The sequence below is a fragment of the Vitis vinifera genome, chromosome 13, assembly GCF_030704535.1.
Source record: "Vitis vinifera cultivar Pinot Noir 40024 chromosome 13, ASM3070453v1".
In the NCBI taxonomy this organism is placed as follows: domain Eukaryota; kingdom Viridiplantae; phylum Streptophyta; class Magnoliopsida; order Vitales; family Vitaceae; genus Vitis; species Vitis vinifera.
In genome coordinates, this window is record NC_081817.1 from 5,735,632 (window position 1) to 5,758,303 (window position 22,672).

General features: G+C 33.6%; 2 protein-coding genes across 2 annotated transcripts in view; one reads left to right on the forward strand and one right to left on the reverse strand.

The window, feature by feature from the left end:
• Positions 1 to 278: 278 nt before the first annotated feature.
• LOC100254649 (CASP-like protein 5A2) lies at positions 279 to 7,930 on the reverse strand. The gene is made up of 3 exons (XM_002273934.5): positions 7,298 to 7,930; positions 6,263 to 6,395; positions 279 to 869 (listed from the first exon to the last, which is right to left on the reverse strand). Exons 1-3 carry the CDS (start codon positions 7,507 to 7,509, stop codon positions 678 to 680), a joined length of 537 nt encoding a protein of 178 aa, XP_002273970.1. The 5' UTR covers positions 7,510 to 7,930; the 3' UTR covers positions 279 to 677.
• A 1,839-nt stretch (positions 7,931 to 9,769) lies between these two features.
• The window catches only part of LOC100266752 (uncharacterized), a 40,786-nt gene continuing 27,883 nt past the window's right edge, over positions 9,770 to 22,672 (forward strand). Inside the window, exons 1-8 of the mRNA XM_002274123.4 lie at positions 9,770 to 10,339; positions 11,736 to 11,974; positions 12,888 to 13,044; positions 15,169 to 15,246; positions 16,254 to 16,328; positions 16,449 to 16,568; positions 16,853 to 17,014; positions 17,144 to 17,669. Coding sequence (XP_002274159.1) covers positions 10,055 to 10,339; positions 11,736 to 11,974; positions 12,888 to 13,044; positions 15,169 to 15,246; positions 16,254 to 16,328; positions 16,449 to 16,568; positions 16,853 to 17,014; positions 17,144 to 17,669 — 1,642 coding nt within the window. The 5' untranslated portion in view covers positions 9,770 to 10,054. The remainder of the gene's footprint in view (positions 10,340 to 11,735; positions 11,975 to 12,887; positions 13,045 to 15,168; positions 15,247 to 16,253; positions 16,329 to 16,448; positions 16,569 to 16,852; positions 17,015 to 17,143; positions 17,670 to 22,672) is intronic.

Sequence of the window (22,672 nt, forward strand, 5' to 3'; positions counted from 1 at the left end):
AAAATATTTATATTTTCTAGCAGCAACCAAGAGTTTTACCCTTTCCCCTGCAGAGGGTAACTGTTGTCGCTTTTTGATGATCAAGTGGAGCATATCTATGACAGTTTTCTGCAACCAAACGGAGATTCGCTCACATAAACTGATTTTTCATAATTTCATTCTGTGTCGTGAATTATAATTCACAATAACGAAAGAAAATCTCTTCACCCCCAAGCAAACCAAGAGACAAGCAAACCCATTGCACTCTCAAGGCAAAAACAGAGCTACGTATGGTCTAATTTTCCTACAAATAACAGTTCTACTGAACTAGTACTCAACTAAGTATTTGAACAGGGCCACCCCAACCATGTGCCTGTCGCGTTTATACAACAATATAACTTGTGATCCTAAGATTTCTTCATAATAATAGTTAAGCCATCCAAACACTCAAAACTATGGACTCTTTCTCTTCTTTGCTTCCTTTTTTGCAGTTATAACATCATGTTACACAACTGCATTTATATGCCAAACCAGACTTGATTTTACACAGGAAGGGTCATAGTATCTCAGGTAAATGGGAGAAAACCAACAGGGAAATCATGCCAAGAACACAGTTTGAATAATACTTTAGTAAGCTACCCCAAGTAATGGGGATTTTGGACTTTGTTGAATTGAGTTGAATCCCATCTTGGTTCCTTTCACTTGGATGCCAGTGACCAGAAATTCAAGAGAAATGATGGTGAGACCGCAAACCAACTGAGGAAGGCCATTGCTGTAGCTGTTTCAAATCTGGTGCAGTGGTTCACAGCACAGTTATCAAGATCATTGCCAATAAGGACTGTTATACCAGCAGATGCACAGGCTGCAGCAAATGTAAGTGTCGAAGTAATCTGCACATTCCAAAATAGGAAAAATGAAAACGAGAGAGAAAGAGGTCCATCATTTTGTGTTGTGGAACAAACATAACAGACTATTCTAAAGGCACCCACCAGAGAAAAAGGCTGAGCCCTATTTAGAAGTGCTTCTTAAATGCTAAAAGAAACATTTGAAGGTCCAATGCAATTTTTAATGATGTTTGGATAAAACTCACAAATGTGGGTCTCACACTTTTGACATGATTTATCCACATTTTGGGAAAACAGGGGAGACCTCTACTTTTTTTAAAACCTGATGCAGTAAGCAGATTTTTACAGTAATTAAATTTTTAAAAATTTAAAAATTATTCTATTTTTAATAAAAACATTTCTGAAATATAGTTTCCAAACATTAAATCAATCACATAGCAAAAGTAGTTCTTATACTGCTAAAAGTAGAAATTAACAGCTCTCCCAATTGAGCTCTTACACTTACACTGTTTAGAGGATGCAACTACTTTTCATGTCAAGGTCAGAGAAAAGAAAATAACTATCAGCACAATTTGAGAATGAAGGTTAGACTTGTATTTATGACTATCATGAAATGGCAGTGAGGGTTGTCAAGCAAACAGAAAATTGGCCTTATATATGGCTACCAAAACATAGAAACTGAATCCTACTGAATTTGATGCTGCTCCCCCTTTCGTTCACCCTTTCATGGAATCAGTACACGCGTATAAAAAAACCTAAAAATAAAATAAAAATAAAAACGTGCCCATTTGATTCTTATCAAAATCTTTAGGCAGTTTGATGCAGTTGCTAAATGAATAATGCGCTTGGCTTCAGAAAGGGACAGATCACAAAAGCCTGTAGTTCTCACTCAAGCAGAGGATTGGTACTCCACTCCAACAAAGTTGATCTAACTCAGGGGTATGGCTATAAGATGGTTAATTGTGAACAAAGGAGAATGAAAGAGCTGACAAGCTGTCTCAGCAGTCTGAAGCCTGAATTTCTCATCATGCAAGGAAAAATTCTTCTCCTCAACTCTGGTGTTTACAACAGCAAAGATTTTTGGATTCAGGTTGTTTAGTTACTTGTGCATTAAACTCTCTATTCATAGATTTATGCACAAAGCATATTTTCCAAGTGTCAAGAAGCATTAGCACTACCTCTATCATATAATTCCATGCCCTTCCTCATTAGTGCTCCACTCATCCTCTAATGGTAGGATGGAAGAAGACTCTCATCGTCTCACTAGGTATGGCAGATTGGGTAACCCTTTTCCTATTCTCACTCCATAAAATTGGCGAAGATCCTAGCTGCTCTAACTAGCATTCTACTAATTCAAATCCATAATAAAAATATAGAAAATGAGTGTATTAAGAAACCATTCATTTAGACAACTAATTTTGGAACTTCAGAGCTTCTTCTTCATGTTTCGTATTTTCCTTCTTTTTTTTCCCCTTGATAAGAAATCTTGAGCTCATTCCTTCCCTCAAAGTGGGGAAACCAACAAGAAAGAAAGCCCTTCCACAAGTGTAAATTGGATATCTTAGCTTGAAAATCTTCTGTTTGATCTTATTTGAAGGATAGCTCATTTTTGCAAATTCCTTATCTCTTGTTATCATTTAATGAAAATCTTTTTTTCCTATAAAAATGGAAAGGTTGCTCAGTTAGCAATTGTGTGAAAATTAGGACCATACTTTGATGAATTAGTGAAGGAATTAGCCAGCACAAAACAAAAATAAATAAATAAAATAAAAATAAATGAGAAGGATTTGGATGAAGAAAATAATGGTTCAGGCAGCACAATGATATAAAAGTTGATTCTCCCCTTTTTCTTTTAAAGTTGATTGGGTAATGTGGCTGGAAGGTGAAAAGGTTTAAAGAGGAAAATAAGAAATAGGATTTGAAAGTATGGGGGTCAATTAGGGTTTGCTAGAGATTACTTTGAATGTTTAAGAACGAATGGAACTGGTTTGCTTAGAAGTTGAGCTTGATGATAGAGGATAGAAAGAAGGAAAAAGGAGATAACTTAGGATACATGCCTAAATTTGTGATAACTTAGGAGACATGTCTAACTAATCTTTGAAAGACTCCCTTATATCTAATCCATATATGTGGTCTTAGACTCTTAGGCGTATGTTATAGTTGATGGTCAAGCTGGTCCACTATTCTTTATAGATTTTATTGAGTAGTTGAGCTTTAAGTGCTAGATTGAAGTTGTGTTGCTGCTTGTTTCTTTTTGTTTTCTCACATGTACACTTCTAGTGTGCTATACTCTCCTTTTGTTTATCCTTATTTGCCTATAAAAAAAACCATCTATACAATAGACAAGCCCATGAAGGTGCCCTTTAGCAATGAGAGCATGAATTTTCACCAACAATAAAGACCAATTACAAATGAGCAACTTCTATTTGGCTAATATTTTGCCTAGCAGCACAGAATTAGCCTAGTAGTACATGACAACAAATATAAAACCAAAATCAGTGATTTTATGTCTATTACCAATTTTCCTCCAAAATTGACACTAATGATATAAAGAGATGTCGTTAATCTAATTAGGGGTGGGATTTAATGAACTTGCAAGTGTATTCTTTTGGAACAGTACCAAACTATGAAGAAACCCTAGCAGACCCCAACTATCATCCATGTAAAATACAGACTAGATTTGACCAGTTGCCCATCCTTGATCCTACCTCCTCTATCCCACACATAATGCACCTCTTCAGCATTATCCAATTTCAACCGATCAAGTGATCCAACATCAATCATTTACCCCTCACACAACCCAGCACACAAAGCTGCCTTGGTTGGAACAGATGAAATCCACACCCTCCTGGTCAGGAATGCAATCTCTTTATAATTCTCCAACATCTTAAGAACAGATTAACCAAGAACTAGGCATTATCACACTTCCATGCCAAACCTCCTGATCATTCACTTCTCTATTTTTCTTAATGGATACAGCTTTTGAAAGAATAACAGAACTTAAAAAAAACTATCTTATTCCCAGTTATGGAAGTTTGTAATGATAATCACAATCTGACCAACCCACAACACGCTCTTTCACCTGCAATTCTCCTATAAAGGAGAGGATACTTCTCCATTAGATACAAATTGCTACACTATATTATTGTCTAATGCTTCCTCAGCCTCTCCATAAATCTTGGCCCATATCCTTCATTAGTGTCCAAGCCACCAGTAATGATCTTCCCCTATCAACTCCATGGCTTATAACTTTTAAACCATTAACTCAAATAATAGATTGCTACAATGCCTCCTCATGATCTACACTTCAGAGCACCACAGTGTGTGCCTAAAACATGATGGGGATAAATCTCCAAGATCTACTCCAGAAAAAAATGACAAGAAATCAAGAAACCCCAAATTACTTTATCAAGAATATTTACATAATTTTGCAGATTTTTTTTGGTTCTCTAGAAAGTGATTGATATTTGACTTTGATTTCAAATTTGGAATTATTTTATTGAAAATTTCTCCTTGAAAGAAGTTTCCACATTTCTAAATTTTTATTTTTAAAAAGTTTTTTTTTCCCCTAAAGTTTGCATGAGTTCTCAAAATCTAGAAGTATTATTTATTTATTTATTCATAAAAAAATGTATTAAATGAGGATAAAGAAATACAAAAGAAGAATGGAGAATCTTCCCTAAACTACAATGACCTGATAAAAAAATATGTTTGACACATCCAAAATACTAAGCACACTTATACATCAATATAGTAGCAAATAGGAATGTACAAAAAACAATTCAATGAGCGGAATGCTCCTCTCCTTGCTACCCCAACCTTTTGATCTACACACTGAATACCAATCGGTTTGGAACACATTGAGAGGAATGCCCTTTAAAGTAGTGGACCAAGAGGCCCAAAAGGATGAGTAGAAATGAATGAGGTCCCAAAGAGTATCTAAAGTCCTCACCTTGTCCTAAAACATCCTAGCATCTTTTTCCTACCCAAACATATGAGACAAATGGTTTGCCAAAAATCTTTGCCTCTAATGAAGCTCCCTAAGTCCTTATATGAGATAATCATCATTTCACAAAGACTCATAGGGGAACTCAATCCAAATTAGCTACTCTAAATAGTCAATACCATAGCTCCAAAGTCAACGGACACTATAAAAAAAGATGATCCATAGTTTCTCCACTTTCCATATACAAAAAGCAAAGATCAAAACTAAGGGCTTTGTAGGGCATGTCATTGGTGTTTACCTTCTTGTGTGTCACTAACCAAATGAAGACATTGACCTTAAATGAAACCTTAGGTTTTCATAAAAGTTAGCTACTCTAAAAGTATTCTTTATTAGAAACTCTAATTACAAAAGGTTTCTATAAAGTCAAGCTTCTAATTCTAAAAAGAAAGTTTCAATTTTATTTTAATTTTTTAGAAGATTTCATAGTTTTAAAGAATGAATAAGAATCATCATAAGTTATTACATAGCTTAAGTTTTTATTCAATTTTTAAGGTTTTCCAAAGCCTACAAGTAAGCCTAATTGCTGTAAAATGAGATTAATGATAAACAATAATAAGTCTTATACATATATTGCAATTTAATTTTCAAAGGTGAAATTTTATTACTTTTTCTTCTAGGTGAGACTCCAATAATAAGGCCTTAGTGAAACCCTTAAGGTTTCTTATTTTTCTTCATTATTTTTTTATTTTTCTATATTTTATTTTCTTTGTCCAGCTCCCATAATTTTAGTTCGTCATTTCTCTCCTTAAATTCTAAAAGATTGAAGCTTTAGCCCAACCATTTAATTTTAGACAACCACCCTAAGGTTTCCCTACATCATAGAAAGTATCTAATGTGAACCCCACACACAAAAAACTTCAAAACAAACACATTGTTGAAATTGCAGAGAATAGAAACAGCAGGTACGCCTATGCATATTTATTTTTAAGTTTTGACTCTCAATTGCCTAAACCTATTGATAAAGCTCCTAGTTTCACCATTATTAACCCTACCAACATCAAAGGATCCAAAGAAAGCAAAGATGATGCTAACTACATGATTCCTCAATTCCAACAAGATTGAGTTGGGCCAGATTTTTAACACCCCCAATCCAACAGGGGAAATTTATTTATTTAAAAAAAAAAAGAGTACCACTGAAATAATATTTCATAAAATGTAAAGGAGAACTGGATAATGCCAAAGACAAAATGATGCCAAACCCTACACAGGAATGCTACTCCAATCTCTGAGGTATGGGCTTTGATAACAACTTTGGGGAATAAAAATTTCCAAACAGAATAGTTTCTTCATCTCTTAACTTGAGATTGTTCACCTTCTAACCTGGCCTACATGATGTGACAACATAACAGAAGCCCGCCAAGACCCAAGACATGTCTACATTATTAATGTAACTGCTCAATTTTGTTAAAATACCATGCAAATATTCCCTTACCCCATCACCCACTGTAAATAAGCTGACAATTCTGGAATTTCGCAAGCAGCGCCTCACTAAAAGTGCATATATATCAACAATGGCAAGAGAAAGGCTCCACAAGCTTTGCAAGCTGACAGCAGCAACAAGGTAGCTGGCACAGAAAATACAGGAAATCCTATTATGCCATGAAACAGAAAATAAAAAATGCAATCCTTGTGTTAATTCTGTATTTTAAAACTGGGAGCACATTCCATATCTTGCCAAGAAATACAGACAGAACATACAAGAACCATTTTTCTTTTTCACTAAAGATCTGTTCCCATGAAGAAAAAAGTAATTCCTTTATAGCATTGTATCAATTTGTGTTTTAAAAACAACTTGTTTCCTTGGTGTTGTCAAAGAATCAGCCTTTAGGCACTACTTATAAACACCAAGGTCCTATCTACACATCAGAGTCCATCTGTGCAGTTAACACCCTTTAAACTCCAGCCCTTAAACTTACCACCTAGCAAAAATTCGTTCATGCTCATTTACGATTTAGTGATGAAATAATATGTATTGATTGACCATGTTATTTTAAGTAGTTACTTCCCTCAAATCCAAACCGTGACATGCAAAATGTTGATCTTGTCCAAACATAAGGAAGTTTCGTTGGCCTAAATGTTATAGAAGATACGTATGAAATGAACAGCTCCTAAATTTCACTAAAAGACAAACATCCAATATCTAAGACTTGACCATTATAAACTCCAAAGGGACCATAATATCAGGATCCGCCAACATTCCCAGCGCCAAAAAGAAACCTCCCTCTCTGTAATAAGAACAAATCGTGCTAAACATTCAGGCCAAAACTCAACATTTCATGGGAATTCCAAATCTCTTCGCTGTGTTTAAAATAAAAGTTTACGTACAAATCCATCGCCGCGTAAAAATTACAGTGAAAAAGTTGAAAACTGATCCGAAGCTTTGCAACAACTCCAGTTCTGCATCTGTACTTCCAAGTTCTACGCATCTAAAAAATTTTAAAGCTACAGAGAAAGAAGGATGCCATACCAGAAGGCGGTGACAGAGGGGAAATCGCTGGTGGTGGCCATGACACACAGCGACACTGCCGCAAACGCGAACTGGAAGAATCGCAACACCAGGCCTCCAAGAGTGCCCGGCATGCCTTGGATGTCCTTCATCCGCGCCCTCGGCGCACCGTTGGCGGCATCGGTGAGCGGAGGTGCCTCAATTGGGTGCACCGCAGGGTGGCTTACATTCATCGTTTCAGAGAAAAAAAAAATGCTATACCGCCACTGTGCCCATGGATTCTTGCGATCCGCTCAACTGAGTCAATTTCTTACGATAAAGATCGGTGATTGTATCGATTTCTATAATTCGAAACCGTATTGAATCAGTGATCGGGCGCGCCGAAGAATTCCCGGCTCCGCTCTGCAACTCGGATAACCCTAACAGGTCAATCCAAGTCCCTGGCAGCAACCCTCGGTAACAGATGTAGAACACTGATACGACGTCGTTTGCAGATTCGCGATGCAGTCGTTAGGTAGGCGTTTAGCAGCTAGCTGCTTTTTTAGTTAAAGTACGGAGTGTTTTGGAAAAAGGCCAAAAGGAATTTGTGAATTTACAAATATATCCCCACATTATCACAAAATTACTCAAGAAAGGCGGTGATGCATAACTTTGGTGCATGGGAGAAATAAATTAACAAGTCAAATTCTTAATTTGCAAATTACCTTACTATGTTTGTTTATGAAAGTACTAAGAAAATTAAAAAAAATATTAAAAAAATGGTTTTCTTATATTTGAATTCACCATAAATTTTTTTAAATAAAATTAGTTATAAATTTATATATTTTAAAATTATTTAATCTTTATATAATAGGTTTTTTTAATAAATAATAGATGAAACTAAGTGGAAGGAGTTTGAAGAAATATATAAAAATAAGTTATTGATTTTGAATCTTTTTTTTTTTCTTTTATTATTTTTTTCTTCCATTTTTCCTCTCTATTTTTTTTCCTCACATTTTTTGGGAACCAAACATAGCCAATATTTTGAATTTCTAATGTTTATTTATTTGTTATTTGTGTAGATGATTTTGACAAGAGGCTCATTGGGCACGATGAGTAAAGTTTTGTTTTATTAGGAATATTACAAAATTAATAATGTGTAAGATGGTTAGAAATTAAAGTTGACTTGTTTGTTTATTTGACTTCCTCCCATTGTAATTTAGGTCTATTTATAAGTTTGTTTTTTTTATCATAACTTATATAATTTTTATCTTAATAAAAATGGTCAAAATTTCCATTTTATTTTAATAAAGAATATCCCCCTTCCTTTTTATTCTCTTATTAACCTTCCACCCAAATTCAAGTAGGGATGGTAAAATAGGGTTAGGGAATGATAAGATAGGTTTAGGATGTCAAGTTGACTTGATCTTATTTCATTTATTTATATTTACGGGGAAAATGAATTTCCATTCACTAATTAGAAAAATATGGGAAAAAGTAAGCTCAATTTTTTAAAATTTGTATTATCTTCATCAATTTTAAAATCATTTGAATATATGCACTTTTTAACGAGTAATATGATTATTCCCTAAAATGCTCATTTTACTTTCCATGTCATTAACATCAATTGACAACTAGACTGATTCACGTAATTTTTTCATTCTTTTTAGAATTTTATTATTATTGTTTTATTATTTTATTATTTAAAATTTTATAATAATAATAATAATAAATGTTAAAATAATGAAACATTTTTGTGAAGAAGTCTAGTTGTTAACCGGTGTTGATGAGAGAGTAAATAAAAATGACATTTTAGAAAACAATAAAAAACTCATTAAAATGTGTATGTATTCCAAAATATTTATAAATAGATGAAAGTAATAGTGATTTAAAAAAATTATTATTTTTTTCTCCATATATTTTCATGTTCTTATTCTCACAAAATAAATAAATAAATAAATTGATCACAACATCTTCGTTGTAGAAAATTCTTATATTCTACCCTGCTTTGTTTACTCATGAAAATATTTTACATATATTTAAAAAGTCAAAAGTAATAATTAATTAATTAAAATAATTTTTTATTTTACTATTATCCACAAATGAAGCGGGGCTAAATGAGATAAAGTCATATTAAAACATCTTATTATTTTACATATATTTGAACAAAAAAAATGATAAACTAAATTATTAAAAAAAAAAAATCTAAAATGGCTAAAATATAAAACATATTAATCACTAAATATTTAGATATTATTTGACACAAATTTCTACTCATATTATTTTAACACTTGTAATTATTTGAAAATTTTTTCTCTTCAAAAAATATAAATTTCTTATTTGAATATTTTTTCCTTTTCGAAGCATATAAAAATTGATCATCAAATTTAATATATCGAAACTCTTATTCCATGTATATTTAAAACAATATAGTAGTTGAAGCTATTTAATTTTTCTATCTTAACTTTTTTTATATTTTAAATATGATAGTTGAAGCTATTTAATTTTTATATTTGTTTATTTTTCTCTATGTACATATTTAATCGATGGATATGAATGAATAGTAGGTAGCAATTCAAGTGTGATCTGATGATGTATCTTCAAATTGTAGCGTGAGCGAAAAACTTTATACGATTCAAAATATGATACAATTCCTTAATCAGATTTGGAAATTATAAGGAGAAAAAAAAAAATAAAAAAATTAGAATCCTTTCGTAGATTCAGCTTTCACGTTAAGTAGGCGCGTTTTCTTCTTCCTCCAGCCCCAGTCTCCGCACCCACTTTTCGCACTCTGCCATCATGCCTCCTCGAAATTCGCCACCAGGCAATGCGGAAGTGGTGAATTCGTCCGGTGTGAAGTACCCCAAGAGATCAGCGCTCGTATGGCTGGCCTTGTTCGTCGTTATCATATATTTCTCTTGGGCTGTTCATTACTATCAATTCGATAACATGCCTGCGCCTCTGGGCGCTGACCATGCCGGCAAAAGGGGTTTTTCCGAGGTTGAGGCCATCAGGCATGTCCGCGCCTTGACTCAAGTGGGTCCCCACTCTATCGGTTCTGATGCTCTCGATGACGCACTCCAGGTTGGGTTTATTCAATTCGACTAGTCAATTTCACTGTTTTTCATTGTTGTTGACTGGCTATGCAATCTGTGACCAACCAACTAAATGCCTATGGATGATTTGAAATTTTGATAGTCATGACGTTAAGAAGCTGTGCTGCAATTCTAGCTTCTGGTAATACGATTCTTTCGAAAGATTAAGTCAATTTTTTTTTTCTGAAACCTCTTCCTCGAAGCTCTTCTTTATAACTGTTTCATCCCCAATTTGGCTAAAGAGGGACTTCAAAGCCCAACACTAACGCATTATTCAGAAAGAGAACCTAAGTGTAAACAGAGATTGCTGAATGGTTAGAATCCCTGTGTCTTCATGTAAAGAGTGTATTCTCACAAAGAAATAACGGTGGACATGGGAAATATCTTGCCTAAAGGGGATTTATTGTTTTGAGGAAGCACTCTTGTAACCTATGTGAAATTTTGGGAGAGTGCATGAATTCAACCAACTTGGACTCTTCTATCTGATGGATCCGGAATGTGTTAGGAAGCTTTGCATATTCTGCATGCAGTTAATTTGTTAGAAGAATGGAATAGTTGTAGGGAATTTTCCTTGTGCTCTCAAATTGATCAACATGGCAATGTTGGGAATGATAAAAATTGTAAGGTGATTTATTGATTTATTTATTATTTAAGTTCTGTAGAAAAAATGTACACTATGAGTTGATATTAGGCGTTTTCCTACATCTTTTTTGATGTCTACTCAGAACTTCTTTTCTTCAAGTTTTTGTATGTTTTTTAAGTTGTCAGTTCTCACACATGGTCATAATTGTTCCCGTGTCTGTGGTACACACAGCTTATGGCTGCACTGTTGGTGCATATGGGTTGCTCAGCCCAAAGGAACAATTATCATGGCTGTGGCACACGCAGCCCTTAGCCGTGCTTCTGGTGCACACGGCCATGCCATTCTCAACACCTCATTGCCATCACTTTGTATAGAACATGACCATTCCCTTACAGATATCACCTATATCACATAAATAGCGAATGCTGAATGCTACTTTTCATAACATTATGTTCAAGACCCTTGTTCAAATCAGGTCATCATGAAGAAGATGCCATTTGGTGTTAGTTAAATAAATGGGTTTCCAAGTTGAAATGGTATATGGTGTTCTTATAATTGGATATGGATATAGCTTGAGATCTGGGCGCCCTGTTTATGAAAACCAGAAGAAAAACTAATTCAACTGCCACTATGGTTTGTATACTTATTTTACTGATTCCTCAAATTTTGAGCCTGGATCAATTCCATTATTTTCCTTCTTTTTACGATTAATATTATTCTTATCCAATTAATGGTCTTTTGATGATTCCTTCCTTGGAGATCATCTTGTAGAAATCTTCCTTTGACATGCTTTCCACCACAGTATGTTTTGGCAGAGGCAGAAAAAATTAAGAAAATGGCTCACTGGGAGGTTGATGTTCAAGTGGATTTTTTTCATGCAAAATCTGGTGCAAACCGTATGGTCAGTGGCCTGTTTGTCGGGAAAACACTCATTTATTCAGATCTTTATCATATCATCTTACGAATATTGCCAAAATATGCATCTGAAGCAGAAGACAATGCTATCTTGGTGTCTTCACACATTGACACCGTTTTCTCAACGTATGGTTCCTTCATCGTTATATAACCCTTTATTCTTACATTGCTGTAATTATTTTTCAGACACTATGGATTAGTTTATCAATATAAGTGGAGTGCTTGTCTCGGTTTTTTCTAAAAGTGGTGACCATCAATTTAAATATGATGTTTTGATAGTCAAAGTAATGGCATCATTATAAGTATTAGTTTGTCCTGTTTCCTTCGGTAGTAATGCATATTTGTCTATGGGACTTAAAACTGTCATAAGTATCTAATCTCTGGCAAAGATCAGATGTTTTTTCTAGTAAATTCTAGTGCCCCAAGCCTATGATAGTGCCCTCTGAACAATTCATGAGTTTTAATCTCTTTAAGTCCCCCATCTGATGGCTAGAATTTCTGCATTGTAAGAATCTGCTTAACCAGCATGTCTAGAAAAAAAGAAAAAGAAAAAGATGATAGCTCATTAATTGTTTTGACCTATCAAAAAAACTATCGCATGGTTGTTTCTGCATATCCGGCAAATGCCTGTTTGCCTGGATTGTTAAGTCTACTTGCATAACCAATTTGGGTGCACTAGAGGGCTGTCGCCTCATCTGGAAAAATGAGCGAATTGACACCCCATCCATTTGGAAGTTTGAATTCACAATGCCTTAGAACTCATTGCTACAAAGATCGGAAGAAGTTGTGGCTTTCAGCCAGCACCCCTGACAAGGAAGAGAACTTGTCTCATCCCATGAAAGCTCTTTTTTTTTTTGGTTTTACCCCCCCTCTCTGTGTGATCCTTAGGATGGCCAATCTGAGATGCATTCATAACTTGGAAATTTTGAAAACACATCGTACCATATCTTTTGCCCTTCTTTCTGTCATGACCATTCAACTCATAAATAATTTTTTTAACGGGTTATGTAACTTGAAAAGGATGCTTCTTATGTTCCAGGGAAGGAGCTGGTGACTGTAGTTCATGTGTAGCTGTTATGTTGGAACTTGCTCGAGGGGTTTCTCAATGGGCTCATGGATTCAAGAATGCTGTTATATTTTTATTTAATACTGGGGAAGAGGAGGGTCTGAATGGTGCTCATAGCTTTATAACTCAGGTTTGCAGCATTTATCATGTATCTGCCTAAAAATTCATTATTAGTACCTTCAGCAGCTGAAAAGATTGTCTTTCACCAGTAGATAATAGATTTGATGAGAATTTAGTGCTGTTACATGCTATATTATGTGCTACATTATTTTTTCTGATATTTTTCATGTTTTGTCTATAATGAATACAAAAAATTGATTTTCCATCTACCATTTTTAGATACACATTATTTGTTGCATCTGTGCAATGCACTTATTCACAGTGATCATTTTTATTTGAAGTAAATTGCAGATTAGTCTTCTAATCACAGTATTTAATATGAAAGCTCCAGAACTAATAAAAAAATGAATTTATTTATAAATATTTGTGACCAATATAAAAGAATTTCCTTCCCCAACCTCTGGATCATCTATGTTATGTACTGTAAACCTTTGTCTGTTAGGCTTAAATCCATAGATAGAAAACTAGAGTTAATTGTCTTACAAAATCTTATAATTATTTTTGTACAAAATTATGCACATTTTATTCCAACAATGACTGCGTACTATGACATGGTAATATAAACAACTAAATTAGCAAACAGAAATTTGCTTAGGGTAGCACATTAGTCGAATCAATCACATTTTTTCTAAATGTCTAAGGGAAAAGTTTTAGGTTTTTCAATTTGACTGCTAAATCACCTGGTGTTCTTGGGAGGGCAGGAATGAAAACATAGCCTATCACTGTTTGCATAAACATGGACGTCCATCTTAAAGAGCACATGTTTCTGATAAAAATAATGTTAAAGAGCACATGTTAAGCCAAATCTCATCTAATCAAGAGCTTTGCATTATTATTATTATTATTTTAAATACTATTAGAAAATTTTGTTCAATTTTTGAAGGATAAAGGTGAATATGTATAGAGTAAGTTAGGGATGGGTTATATTGCAAACTGTCAATAATTATCTTCCTTTGTGAACTGCCCCTGCTTAATGAGATTATATAGCCTTATGTCTATATGTTCTAAATCCAAAAGTAATGTTTAGCCTAAAACATTTGGTAGCCTTTTTGTTATTTGCTACAACTTGGTGCCCAACACTTGAGAGAAAGGACTTCGTACTAAACAGCAACAAAAACACAATTTACTAAACTGATCTGAAATGGATATGAGGTTTGCATCTCTCATGTGCTTTGCATGCATAATCTGCTAGTGCCACAAAAAAAAAAAGAAAAAAAAAGAAGACAAAAAGTAGGTCACAGTACCACTAATAAGAACACTAAGAACATAAAGAAGAATGTAAATCTGGTTAAATATGGAGTGGAATGCTTGTTTCTCTCTATTGTAAACATAAAAATACTAACTTAAAACATATGGCTGCCATTTTATTATTTATTAAAATATGATTGGACCCGGAGTCAACTGTAGAAAACTTGATTATACTTTTATGAGGTAAATGGATAATCTGATACGTTAAATTTTGTTCTATCTTTAGCAATTGTGCTAATACTTAGTCTTCTTGTATGCGAGTAGGCTTAATCTTCTTGTATGATCCTTGGTGAGTAGGCCGGAAGTATATCTCAAATCTAACCTACATTCGGTGCTCATGAATACTTCATAACTGCCAAGAAGGATAAAAACGGCAAGTGTTTTTAAAACAGCGGGACTTGTCATTGTCATGGTAAATAGGTAGATGAGAACTGTTTCTGTATCATATGCTGGCCAATCAATTTGAGTTAATCAACTCATATATGAAGTTTTGATTGTGTCTGGAGACACTCCATATCTCCTTTGGATACCCTCATGGATCATTCAACTAAAATTGAAGAAATAAATACTAAAATCATTTTCACGTTTATCATTTAAAATTACTCATGCTGACACATTTATGTACTGTTATGATATGAGCTTCTGCCTATTAATTTTTTGAAGTTTTTTTTTCTTTTTAGCTTTTTATTGTAATAGAATGCTTGAAATTTGACATGTTTCCAAATTAGCCTGCTAACCTTCACATATCGATGAATAGTGAGTTATGTGCCAGCTTCTCTCTGAATTATAAATAAATTGCAGTTTGCTTAGTATATGAAGCATGTTATTCAAGAGAAATTCTAGATTCTATACATTGGAGGGAGTAACCTTGAATTTGTTAATGCAGCACCCCTGGAGTAGCACTATCCGTATGGCTATTGATTTGGAGGCCATGGGCATAGGGGGAAAGTCTAGCATATTTCAGGTAGTTTTATGAATCACCAATCCTGAACCTTTTAGTTGATTCACCTCCTGTTGGACTTAGATGGTGGTAGTTATCTGATATTGGGCTATCAATTGTGTGCTGTGTATATGGTTTTTTAACTAGATATTGATTAAAAAAAATGTTAATGATCTTTGGTTTTTTAAATGCTAGAAAATATTATTGCTTGCAATGCTATTTGGTATTATGAAATATTAGAACATATTTTATATGCCCAAATTTTGCATCCAAATCTAGTGGAGAAAAGTAATGTATAAAAGTAAGATGATTAATTTTCAATAGATATGTGGACACAATCCTCTGTGATGTATCATTTAATCATCTTGATCTTGATTCGAGAAGTGAAGAACTTGTGCCCTTGAATTGGAAGTTTAGTCTACTATCAGAGGTGGCTTGATCTCGAGTGACCTTGTCAAGGGTGTGTTGTGCTTGGTATTCTTCCACAAGTTTGTGAGGGCTTCCCTTGTTTTTGTCTTCGGAAGCCTGTAGTGAAGGAGGATACCCCTACTTATAGGAGGAGCCAGGGCATTTACTTAGGTACCCAAGAAATTTAATTCATTGAATAATGGAATTTGCCAATGAGAGAATATATCTGTTTTTTTTTATTCTCTTTTGAGTATAATTTGATTTGATCTTCATTTTGTAAGACTTAATTTTGTGGTCTTATAAGGTTTCACCATGTGTCTTTCGTTTAACTCATAATTTTTTTGATAAGCTGAATGTCACATCTATAATGTGTGAGACTCCATCTTTTGTCAAACTCGGATTTGCTGAGTTGAGGAGTCAAAGTGTTGAATTGTTAAATTTAATGATTCACTTGATGGTGATTTGAGCCCACCAAATTTTTGGTTTCTACACCCTATAAACATGATGTGAACAAAACTTCACCCATCAACCTCTCCAAGTTCCTCCCTCAGCTTTCTTATTGATCCTGTTAATCTGTGAATCATAATATTTGTTTTTCTTATTTTTTGTCCATCATTTTATAGGCTGGTCCCCATCCATTGGCTATTGAAAACTTTGCCAAGGCAGCAAAGTACCCAAATGGTCAAATTGTTTCACAGGTTTGTATTTTCTTATTTTTAAATCTTCTTCTTCTTCTTCTTCTTCTTCTTTCATTTTTAACAGTTTATTTGTTTCAATTCACGACCAGAACTTAAATCCAAGTAACTTTACTGCTGCAGGATATCTTTTCTTCCGGTGTCATAAAATCTGCAACAGATTTCCAAGTGTACCAAGAAGTTGCTGGTCTTTCTGGTCTTGACTTTGCCTACACAGATAATAGTGCAGTATATCACACTAAGGTTTTTCTTTGCATTAATAACATTTTGAATATCTCCTTTATGCTTTTGATTGAGCACATGAAAAGTCATTTTCTATTTGGGTTCAATTTACCTTCTTTGGATTTGAACTTGGAATGCCCTTGAACAATGCTTTTTTTCCTGAACTGGAAAACTTTATGGCTATATGATTGCCTAGAGGGTGATTGATTAGTTAATGGCTTCCTTGTGAACAAAATTTTTCCAATTGCAACTTTAGTTCTATATTGACTTTGTATTCACTAATCAAAATTTTAATTCCTTTGCAGAATGACAAACTAGAGCTTTTAAAGCCGGGTTCTCTTCAGCATCTTGGAGACAATATGCTTGCTTTTCTGCTTCAGACTGCACCATCCAATCTTCCAAAAGGCAAGGCAATGGAAGCTGAGGAGAAAACTGGCCATGAGACTGCTATATTTTTTGACATTTTGGTAAGCTAACATTGTTCTTGGCTCTCTCTCTCTTTCTCTCTATTTCCCCTCCTTCCCCCAAGCGCATTCTACTATCTCTAAAGTAAGTTTGTACTGCAATTTTATTCTAACACTAACGTGAATTTCCAGGGAACATACATGGTTGTATATCGTCAACGTTTTGCAAATTTGCTTCATAATTCTGTGATAATGCAATCCATTTTGATATGGGTTACATCCTTGCTTATGGGTGGTTATCCTGCTGCAGTTTCATTGGCCTTATCATGCTTAAGTGTTATCCTCATGTGGATATTTTCATTAAGTTTCTCAATTCCTGTTGGCTTCCTATTACCATTGATTTCTTCATCACCAGTGCCCTTTGTTGCAAACCCTTGGTTGGTAGTTGGGTTATTTGCTGCACCTGCTTTCCTTGGGGCATTGACTGGTCAACATTTAGGTTATCTCATTCTTCATTCATATCTATCACATGCATCTTCCAAGAGAATGCAGAACCTGTCTCCCGTTATTCAAGCTGACGTGATTAAGTTCGAGGCAGAAAGATGGCTCTTTAAAGCTGGATTTGTCCAGTGGTTTGTTCTTCTGATGGTGGGAAACTATTATAAGATTGGATCTTCCTATGTGGCTCTTGTTTGGCTGGTCTCTCCTGCATTTGCATGTAAGTTTGCTATCATAACTTTCCTAGCTTGGGTAACTAGAAATTATGATTCCAAGAAAAGAATTGAAATATGAAGAATAGTCGTGTGGATTCATATCAAACATGAGGGATCTCTGTGGTGTTGAAAACTACTAAAATGGCTATTTTTTTTTTTGTTTAATGACTCTTAGGTCATGTTTGGTATGTGGGAATGAGGAGCGGGAATGGACATCTCATTCCTTTTCTCATCTATTCCATATTTGGATAACTCAAATGATGATGGGAATGAAATCAATAATGATTTCAAAGGAAATGAAATCCCACTTATAAGTGGGATTTCAATTCATTCCCATTAAAAGGCATTTGGATTCCTTAATGCAAGTTATTTTTAAAAACACTTTTAAATTTTTTTTAAAAAACCAATAACTTCTTTAGATAAGTTGTTTTTAAAAATAATTGTGTATTTTGATTTTGTAAAAAGCAAATTGTAATTCAATTTATATAATATAAACAAAATTTAATTAAAGTCTTATTAAAAATAAAAATAATTTTTAATTACAAATAAATAGTTTTTAATAAAATATGAATAGTAATATTATAATAAAATCATAAATTATATATTTTTATAAATATTATAAAATATGGATATTAACATCTTACAAAAGCATAATTGATTTATTTTGTTAAAATAAATGATAATAATTCAAAATTAATAACTAATATTATTTTATGTTGAATGAATTTAAAAACAAATAAAGTTTAATTTTTTAAAGTTATTATTGACCCAAAATTTTCACTTATATGCATATATTTAGCACTTAATTACAGATATGGTATTATGAAATTTTTTATTTAACCTCTGATTAATTAATCTGTTTTTTGAATTTTAAGTTATCCTTAAAAATTAGAAGATTCATTAAAGAATTTTGAAACATGAATTATGTTTATTATTTTTTATAGTCATTATAAATATTTTGTGAGTTTCAAATTATTTTTAAAAATTATTAAACTTATTAATAAATTTAATGCAAAGTCTCACTTGATTAGAAATTCATTTCTCTAGTGAAAAAAATGGGAAAAAATAGTTTGCTATTTTACTTTGTTTTTAAAAATTGTTTGTAAAGAACAATAACCAAATAGTGGTATAAATTTCTAAAAAACAATTTTTTTTTTTTTTAGATTATATGCCCAAATAAGTTTTCATTATTTAGGCCAAAAAAAAAAACTCTCAAAGATGTTTTTTTAAATGCAAATAAAAAATTATTTTAAATTATGTATAGTGTGAGAGTTTTTCTTTTAAATGAAGATAAAAATGATTTTAAACTATATGTATGGATATTATTGTTAATTTATTTATTTTTTTCATTCTCATTCTCATTATCATTATTACTTGACATTAAAATGGAAACAAATAATCATTCCAACCTTACATTTCTATATGCATTCAAATCTATGAATTGGAATCACCAACTTCTTTCCTATTCAAGGAGAAATAGGAATGGAAGCAAAATATTCATTCTCATTTCTCATTCCCATGTATCAAACATGGCCTTAGGGTAATTTGGTACATGGAATAGGTGAAAGAATGGAATAACTATTCCATGGAGTTAGTTAGTCCATTGTTTGGTACCTCTTCTACTTTAGCAAATAAGTATTCCCTTTTCAAAACCTAAGGAATAGCTATTCCATCTGGTTATTGGAAGAGGCATCTTTAAACCCATTCATAATCTGTTGAGAAATCTAATCTAAATTGTGTTGGTGTCTAGCCTGCACAAATCCTAGACAACTAGCAATCTTTTGTTTTAACTGGGCTGATTTATTTCTTAATTTAGGTCGATTTTCTAGCTGTATGATATCTATAATTTTTTTTCCTTATATGTTTTCCTAGCATATTTCTTGCCTAGAGTTTAACTAATCTCTTATATATATATATATATATATATATATATATATATATATATATGTTTTTGGTCATGTACTATGCATAGTAATAAGAAAATTCCAATCTTAAATTCAACATGGCATGATAACTTCTATGGGTTTTGGGCCACGTGGATGTTGTAGGTTCTTCCATTAGTTAATCAACCTTCATTTGCTAGTTAAATTCAGAGATCTCCATGTCTAAAATCACATCTGAGAAAATGGAAACTCTTGTGGAGCAATTTGCAAGCTCCAACAAGAGTCTCACGATTCATATTAATAGACATAATTTCCTGAGATGGGCATGGTCTTTGAAGTTTTTCATTACAGGCCAAGGTAAGATGGGGTGCTAGATGGCTCGAAGAAGGTAACGAATCTAATTGATTCTGGATTTGATGTTTGGGATGCTGAAATCTCAATGATAATGTCATGGCTAATCAATTCCATGGAAATCGAAAGCGGTGAATCTCACCTATTGGTATAAGGACAATGATGCACAATTGTACAGTTCGAAGTGCGTGCATGATACCAAACAAGGAAACTAGTTTTTGACAACCTACTACAACACTATGAATTGGTAGTATGATTTTCTTACTATAGGCAAATTCCATTAATCAAAGTGCAGCTGATCATACCATGTTTAGTCCCCAAGTACAGTGACATGGCCTCCTTTTACATGGTTTTAGAATATGGTATGATTGGTTTGGCTTTGCATGTATCCCTGTTACGAACTGATTTGATATATTTTTCAAACCAAGCCAAAATGAGTTGCTTCAATCTGTAGAGGGACTTTCTCAACTTGCAAACTTTTTTTTTTTTTTTTTCCAAGTGTTTCTTCAAACCTTGATGGCAATTTCATGTTGACTTCTTCCTCAATGTCTCATGAAGGAAAACATTCTTAACGTCTAGTTGATTTAGTGGCCAGTCCTATTGGAAGCAATCACGCTTTTTTTCTTTTTCTTGATTTATGTGTTTCTCTCTCAAATTTTTAGGGCTTTCAAATGAAAGAGTAGGAGTAGGGATAGAAATAGAAAGAGGAGTAAGAGTAGGAACTGGTATAGATTACACATCCATAGTAACTGGTATAGATTTCAAAACTGATCTTCCTTTCTATTCCTTTCCCCCTTGAGAGAACTTAGGGTGAAATAATGTTGATTCTTGAAGAAAGTGACATCCATAGTAACTAAGAACTTTTGAGATGTGAAATTGAAATGCTTATACCCTTTTCGAGATGGTGAGTACCAAGAAACACACGCTTAGTAGACTTTGGGTCTAATTTACTTTTGGTGCAGTATGGTCATGAACAAAGGCAATGAAACCAAACATTTGGGTGTAAGGGAAGAAAAAATATGAATAGAGGGAGGAAATGCCCCTTTAGCATGTTCACTGAAGTTTCATACTGAAGAAAACGAGTTGGCATCCTATCGACTAACTTGGAAGCTATCAACACAACTACACCCTAATAGTGTTTAGGAACAACCATTTTAAACAACAAAGCCCTGGCCAGTTCAAGGTGTCTTTTTTGTTCTTAGCCACCCTATTTTGTTGGGTTTACCTATACTAGAAGTTTCATGAATAATCGCATTTTCATCAATATATTTTCCTAGGATTTCTGAATGGTATTCTTTCACATTCTTAGTTATTGGAACTTGGAATTTTTTTTAAAATTGATTTTGAACCATTTTGTGAAAATTTTGAAAGACCTTAGCTGCATCAGATTTGTATTTAAACAGATATGTGTAACACACACAGGTATGATCATCTATGAAAGTAATAAACCATCGTGCACTATATATGTTATTCACAGAAGAGGGGCCCCACATATCATTGTGCAGAAGAAAAATGGGCTAGACTGAACATAAATTTGTGTAGGAAAAAAGACTTGGTGATGTTTAAAGAGCTCACAAGTTTCATATTGAAAATCGGAAACATCCTCCTTAAATAAAGAAGGAAATAACATCTTGATTTGAAGAACTCTAAGATAGGATGCCCTACTCTAAGATGCCCCAACATTATTTCATCCATTCAATTTGAAGAACTCTCACATTGCAGTACCTGCGGAACCTTCTTGATTTCTTTTAATTCTTCTTCTAGAATAAACAAGCCTTCCATCTCCCTAGCACTACTAGTCCTCTTCGCTGGACATACCTCTTGAAATTCATGGTGAGTTGGGGAGAATTTAGCTACTCAATTTAGATCACAAGTAAGTTTACTAATTGAGATAAGATTATAGAACGGATTTGGGACATGTAGGACAAAATTTAGAACAAAATTTTTAGACATGATTATAGAACCTTTTCCAGCAACAGAGGAAAGAGAACCATTTGCTATTTTTACCTTTTGTTATCTTGAGAATATTTTTTTTTTCTGAAGAACATATCACATGATCTAAGGCCCCAGAATCAATGATCCAGGGTTTCGATTTTGAATTTCTGGTATGTAAAGCATGGATAAAATTACCTCCTTGGGCTGCATTGGCTATGGAGGTAGAGAGATTGGAAGGGGAATGGTTTTAACTCATGAACAGAGATATTCTAGTTGTTCCTTGCTGAAAACTGGAGGTTTGGATGGTCCTGATTGTCTATTCTGATCCTTTTGCCAATTAGCAGCAACTTGATGGCCTCGCTTGTTGCATTTGCTGCTGCATGTTCTGTTTCTTTTCTCCCTTCCTTGTAGTTTCCCATGAAGTTTCCAACATGCCTCTCTCGTGTAGTGTGATTTTTGCAATAATCACACCAAAATCTGTTGTCATCATTCCTTCTGTTATAATTCTACTGAGCACCATTCTAGAGTTTGGCAGAGACTAAAGCTGAGTTTTTGTTACTGGGATTGTTCATCATAACTGTCAACCTGCTTTTCTCTCTCCTTATTGCAACATAAACATCCCTTAAAGAAGGAAGGGGCTTTGTCCCAAGAAGTCTCCCTAACTTGATCAAATGCATTCAAACTAGCAAGGAAATAAAACAACCCTAGGCCTTTTTGCGAACACTTTTGAAAACAGTTATCAAAAAATAGTTTAAAAAAACAGTTTTCTAATGTTTTTTAGAACAAAATTTCATTTGGTAACTTGGAATGTTTTCAATATGTTTTCTGTGTTTTTAAAT